The sequence below is a fragment of the Oncorhynchus gorbuscha genome, linkage group LG04 (genome assembly GCF_021184085.1).
Source record: "Oncorhynchus gorbuscha isolate QuinsamMale2020 ecotype Even-year linkage group LG04, OgorEven_v1.0, whole genome shotgun sequence".
NCBI classification, from domain to species: Eukaryota; Metazoa; Chordata; class Actinopteri; order Salmoniformes; family Salmonidae; genus Oncorhynchus; species Oncorhynchus gorbuscha.
In genome coordinates this window covers 21337533-21344578 of record NC_060176.1, presented here as the reverse complement: position 1 = coordinate 21344578, position 7046 = coordinate 21337533, and the positions used below count along the sequence as shown (strand labels likewise).

The 7046-nt window shown below is 42.0% G+C and overlaps 1 protein-coding gene across 1 annotated transcript in view; it reads left to right on the top strand.

Annotated features, from left to right (window-relative positions):
- LOC124033831 (malonate--CoA ligase ACSF3, mitochondrial-like) overlaps positions 1 to 7046 on the top strand; it is a 42347-nt gene that overhangs the window by 2177 nt on the left and 33124 nt on the right. The window contains exon 2 of the mRNA XM_046346192.1: positions 596 to 751. Within this exon, the coding sequence (XP_046202148.1) occupies positions 596 to 751 (156 nt within the window). The remainder of the gene's footprint in view (positions 1 to 595; positions 752 to 7046) is intronic.

The window sequence follows — 7046 nt, the reverse complement described above, 5'->3', positions numbered from 1 at the left end:
TTCTATTGGGACAGTTTTCTGTAGCCCAGTGGTAGTATGTAAGGGTGGGTTGTCGGGGGTTACACATGCGACAGACAAGAGTGTCGTTTTGCTTTTGTTCCACGTGAGCTTTCTGAATAATCGCCCAAATTATTTCATTACACGGGGCACTTCAGGCTATGTAGAATTTTTTGGGGGTACATTTTCAACCACAATTGACCTGCATGTCCAATAGAGTAGAAAATTAGATCACCCTCAATTAAGGAGATTCATTTGTAAATGACAAGCCCAGGGAGGGAGGTCAGTGAGGGAACACGGAAGAGATGGTTCCTGGAAGGTTGAGGGCTTGGGGACACTATCCATTCCCTCTGCTCCTTCCAGCTGTCTAGCCCTGCTGACTAAAGACAGGGGTTTACTCTCTTCTTGCATGGTGGTTACATTAAGTATGTTTGATAAGGAGTGGCAGAACGGAACCTTCAGGCAGGACCACCATGAAAGATTTTGAGTGAGCTACCCATCATTATATGGAAAGGAAATGTCCAAAGAACTGGTAGGAACACATTGTATGACCAAATAGCTCAGTGGATCTCTCATGGCCTGTCTCCCCCTCTCCCAGGTTCAGGTTCTAGTGTCAGAGTGGGGCTGGTCCAGAGATAATGTCATCCTTCACACCTTTCCCCTGCACCACATCTATGGCATCGTCAACAAGCTGCTCTGCCCTCTCTGGGTGGGTGCCACCACCGTCATGCTGCCTACCTTCCAGCCTCAGAAGGTACATTACAACTATAGTACACTACTACTGGTACTACTACTTCTAACATGTTTCAGTTGACTCCCACCTCATGTCCTGTCTGTGTGCTGTCAGGTATTCTACTGCTGTCTGCCTTGTGTGTGTTAGCAGTAAGTAGTGCTCTGTAAGGGACTTCAGTGGAGGCTGTCTGTCCTCTTGCGGGGATCCACTCCACAGACCTGAACAATGGAGACGCACCGGGGCGGGAGGCTGGTGGGGAGTAGAAGGGGGCTGCTGTTCAACCTTATCGGCTAGTTGTCAGCCATGGGCGCTAATTGTGGCAGTGTTGCCGTGCTGAAAGCACTGGGCCGGGGATGTCAATAACAGAGCCTGGAGCTGAGCTGACACGGACAGGTCCATGATGCCCCCCGCCTCATCCCGCCGGGCCACTGGGGGTCATGGGTGTTGGCAGCCAGGCAGGCAGTGCTCCAGGTTGGCAGTCAGTGCTCCCCCCCCAGACTGTCATGCTAAACGTTTGGAGCTGGGTGATGGATTGCCCAGTGTGGCTTTGTATCTGACCACGCCAACTCACAGCACAGGCTTTAGAGCAAGATCAATAGATGAGGGATGACATTGAAGGATGATAGTGCTTGTTTGGAGAGGTGGTGGTGGAGTAGGTAAGGGGGGTGGTGTCAGAGGGGTTTTAAGGTCTAGGAGAACTTAATGGGAGTCAAGGGTATGATTGACAGGTAAGGGCTGTAGAGGACAACCAATAAAGAGGAGGTTTACTGTAGTATCAGAGCATTTCACTTTCTTTATACCTAACCTGACCTTGTGTACCAAACAGACAGCATACGCTTTACTCTCACCCCTGAGGATGCCTTGTAGTTTTTTTTTTCATTTTCTTGAAGTCATAATGAGAAATAAATTGATATACTGTAATATATTAATATAGCTCTAGGCTATTTCTGAGTGACTGTCTAATAGACCGGTTGGAAATTGTACTGAGAGTACACTATATATACAAAAGTTTGTGGACACCCCTTCAAATTGTATAAAATCGAGCACACGTCCATGCAATCTCCATAGACAAACATTGGCAGTAGAATGGACTTACTGAAGAACCACCTTTCCAACAAGTCAGTTCGTCAAATTTCTGTCCTGCTAGAGCTGCCCCGGTCAACTATAAGTGCTGTTATTGTGAAGTGGAGCAACAACGGCTCAGCCGTGAAGTGGTAGGCCACACAAGCTCACAGAACAGAACCGCTGAAGCATGTAGTGCGTTAAAATCGTCTGTCCTTTGCTTCAACACTCACTACAGAGTTCCAAACTGCCTCTGGACGCAACATCTGCACAAGAAATGTTAGTATAGACCTTCATTAAATTGGTTTCCATGGCCGAGCAGCTGCACACAAGCCTAAGATCACCATGCGCAATGCCAAGTGTCAGCTGGAAAGGTGTAAAGCTCGCCGCATATTGGACTCTGGAGCAGTGGAAATGCATTCTCTGCAGTGATGAATTCCGCTTCACCATCTGGCAGTACGACAGACGAATCTGGGTTTGGCGGATGCCAGGAGAACGCTACCTTCCCAAACGCATAGTGCCAAATGTAAAGTTGGATGGAGGTAGTACATTATAATGGTCTGGGACTGTTTTTCATGATTCGAGCTAGGCCCCTTAGTTCCAGTGAAGAGAAATCTTAATGCTACAGCATACAATGACATTCTAGATAGTTTTGTGCTTCCAACTTTGTGGCAACAGTTTGGGGAAGGCCATTTACTGTTTCAGCATGACAATACCCCCTTGCAGAAAGCGAGATCTATACAGAAATGGTTTGTCGAGAATGGTGTGGAAGAACTTTACTGGCCTGCACAGCCCTGACCTTAACCCCATCGAACACCTTTGGGAGGAATTGGAATGCTGATTATGAGCCAGGCTTAATCGCCCAACATCAGTGCCCAACCAAACTAATGCTCTTGTGACTAAATGGAAGACGTTCCAGCAGTAATGTTCCAACATCTAGTGCAAAGCCTTCCCAGAAGAGTGGAGGCTGTTATAGCAGGAAAGGGGGGACCAACTCCATATTAATGCCCATGATTTTGGAGTGAGATTTTTGACAAGCAGGTATCCACATACTTTTGGTCATGTAGTGTATGATGATCATTTTGAAAAATAAAAGTATTATTGCCTCTAATGGACATACCTGTGGTTGGAATCCTCCAGTGAACTAGATGAATGATAACCAGTACAGAAAAGGAGACAGAAGGGAGGATAGACATGGAAATTGAGTGCTGACTGACTCTAGGTAGTTTGTGTGTGCAGGGTTTTTTCTGGATAATAATGGGGCTTAGGTGGTGGGTATTGCTGGGGCGTGGCCAATGGTGTGGTCACTGATCGGAAATTTTAGAGGCCCTCAGGTAGGCCGCAGTGACAAAATGTATCTGTTTTAAAGCTAATTTTCTGAAATTCTACACGTTTTGCCATGAGGCTGAGAATTATTTTAGCATTTCTAAAGCACATTTCCAGCAATTCTACACATCTTGACTTGGGGCTGAGAGGAAATTTGTATTTTTAAAGCTAATTTACAAACATTCTACACATTTTGCCATGGCTTATGCTATCTGAGTGAATCACTGGGGGCCCCATGCCATGACAAAAACACTCCTGAATGCGTAATTGCATAACATTTTTGATTCTGTCCAGCTTTTATTTTGGTGATTGTTAGTTCTCAAAGATGATCTTATTTAAAAATATATGTGCCCATTATATTTTCTACATTTTTTATATTTGGTTTTAGTTTTCCCATCCCGAATACATATATTTTTTATTGGAGCTGGTGGGAGGAGTTATGGGGGGACGCGCTCATTTTAATTGCTGGAATGGAATAAGTGGAACGGTATCAAACATATGGAAACCACATTTATTCCATTCCAGCCATTACATTGATATATATACTGAACAAAAATCAAAACGCAACATACAACTATTTCAACGATTTTACTGAGTTACAGTACATATAAGGAAATCAGTAATTGAAATAAATAAATTAGGCTTTATCTATGGATTTCACATGACTGGGCAGGAGCGTAGCCATGGGTGGCCCAGAGAGGTCATTGGCCCATTCACTGGGTAGCCAGGCCCAGGGAATAATAATTTGTTTTTCCCCACAAAAGGGCTTTATTACAGAAAGAAATACTACTTTTTTAGTGGCCTTTTATTGTTGTCAGCACAAGGTGCATCTGTGTAATGATTAGGGTTGCACATTTCGGGGGGAATATTCAGAGTTGGAACCTTTCCGTGGGAATATATGGGAATTCCTTGGAATATATGGGAATGAATGGAAATATATGCAAATTAATATTAATACCATTTAAATGTAGATATTTTTACAATATCATGTGGAGACAGAAACATTAACATTTTACCTTATCAAAAGTAGATAAAAAACACATGAGCTGGCGCACACCCAGAATAATAGTTTGTGTGGAGGTGCTGACTAACGGTAAATAAACTATAAACTATCAAAATAAAGAAAGTTGCATACTCCATGTATAATCTCCCAGCAATTTAATGGGTATTTACCAACGTTTCAGGAATCACTGTGCCTTTCCCTGGGTAATGTCTTGAATACTTGAACCAGGTTATGTAGACACACAGTGCAATTAGTGTACCGGTAACCAATGACAGTAGTGAGGGGTGTGTCATAATGATAAAGTTAATTAAAATTAATTAGTGAAACTGTTAAAAAATAATATATGGCATATTAAATATATAATGCGATTGTTATCATATAGAAACATAATGGAATATTGTAGCGTCAACATACAGTTGAAGTCGGAAGTTTACCTACACCTTAGCCAAATACATTTAAACTCAGTTTTCACAATTCCTGACATTTAATCCTAGTACAAATTCCCTGTCTTAGGTCAGTTAGGATCACCACCTTATTTTAAGAATGTGAAATGTCAGAATAATAGTAGGGAGAATGATTTATTTCAGCTTTTATTTCTTTCATCACATTCCCCGTGGGTCAGAAGTTTACATACACTCAATCAGTATTTGGAAGCATTGCCTTTAAATTGTTTAACTTGGGTTAAACGTTTTGGGTAGCCTTCCACAAGCTTCCCACAATAAGTTGGGTGAATTTTGGCCCATTCCTCCTGACAGAGCTGGTGTGACTGAAACAGGTTTGTAGGCCTCCTTTGCTTGCACACACTTTTTCAGTTCTGCCCACTAATTTTCTTTGGGATTGAGGTCAGGGCTTGGTGATGGCCACTCCAATTCCTTGACTTTGTTGTCCTTAAGCCATTTTTCCACAACTTTGGAAGTATGCTTGGGGTCATTGTCCATTTGGAAGACCCATTTGCGACCAAGCTTCCTGACTGATGTCTTGAGATGTTGCTTCGATATATCCACATACTTTTCCTGCCTCATTGAGCCATCTATTTTGTGAAGTGCACCAGTCCGTCCTGCAGCAAAGCACCCCCACAACATGATGCTGCCACCCCCGTGCTTCACGGTTGGGATGGTGTTCTTCGGCTTGCAAGCCTCCCTCTTTTTCCTCTAAACATAACGATGGTCATTATGGCCAAACTGTTCTATTTTTGTTTCATCAGACCAGAGGATATTTCTCCAAAAAGTACGATTTTTGTCCCCATGTGCAGTTGCAAACCGTAGTCTGTATTTTTTATGGAGGTTTTAGAGCAGTGGCTTGGTCCTTGCTGAGCGGCTTTTCATGTTATGTTGATATAGGACTCGTTTTACTGTGGATATAGATACTTCTGTACCCGTTTCGTCCAGCATCTTCACAAGGTCCTTTGCTGTTGTTCTGGGATTGATTTGCACTACTCGCACTAAAGTATGTTCATCTCTGGGAGACAGAACACGTCTCCTTCCTGAGCGGTATAACGGCTACGGGGTCCCATGGTGTTTATACTTGCGTACTATAAATGGCATATATTATTATTATTATATTATGAACGTGGTACCTTCAGGTGTTTGGAAATTGCTCCCAAGGATGAACCAGAATTGTGGAGGTCTACATTTTTTTTTCTGAGGTCTTGGTTGATTTCTTTAGATGTTCCCATGATGTCAAGCAAAGAGGCACTGAGTTTGAAGGTAGGCATTGAAATACATCAACAGGTACACCTCCAAGTGACTCAAATGATGTCAATTAGCCTATCAGAAGCTTTTACAGCCATGACATCATTTTCTGGAATTTTCCAAGATGTTTAATGGCACAGTCAACTTAGTGTACCGGTATGTAAAATTCTGACCCACTGGAATTGTGATACAGTGAATTATAAGTGAAATCTGTCTGTAAACAATTTTTGGAAAAATGACTTGTGTCATGCCAAAACTATAGTTTGTTTACAAGACATTTGTGGAGTGGTTGAAAAACGAGTTTTAATTACTCCAACCTAAGTGTATGTAAACTTCCCACTTCCAACTGTACATTATTGTTTAATTCAATTTCACATAATAATTTCATATTTAATTTTTATTACATGTAATATTGGTTCAACCTTATATATAATGAGCGTCACCAACAGGGGGAACATATTAGGTGTAAGTTAATAAGCTGTAAAAAAATGTTTTCAATTTATAAGACTTGTTCATAAAGGCAAAAGTGTTCATAAGAAGGGCCTGAGACAAAGTCAATATTCAGACCACTAGGGGTCAATGTTTTTAGATAGGATATCCAGTAAGCCTCTCTTTGTAGTAGTAGGATCTCGATGTTACCTCCTCTCCTTGGTAGAACAACATGATCAATGCCTGTGTATTTGAGGGAGGAGATGGGATGGTTCGCTTCAACAAAGTGAGCTGCTACTGGATAGTCAATGTTCCTACACCTGATTGAGCTGCAGTGTTCAGCTATGCGTTGTTTTACCTTATCATAAGTCGACATAATTGCAATTGATTAAATCATTCCAATATAAATACAAGTAAAAAAATGTGTTATGAATTGAACTTTAATTAAATGAGTTGACTCTTCACATGGGATGATTTCACTGAACAACAAAAGAAAGGGAACATTTAATGATCCCCAATGATCCATCGCATCTCCCAAAAATGTTTTCAACATACATCTGTAAAATGATAGTCTAAAAGCTAAAGCTTTGGTTGTCTTCCTCTCAGGCTTCCATGTCTTCTCCCTGAACCGCCTCAATGTCCACCTCTTGAACAACAGACTCTGAGGCCTCATCTTTACTGTCACTTTCCAAACTTGTTGAGGCTGGCTCGTTGTCAGGCTCAAAAAGCCTCAAATTTGCCCGGATGGCCACCAATTTTTAAACTCTTGTATTGGTCAGCCTGTTGCATGCTTTGGTGTGTGTGT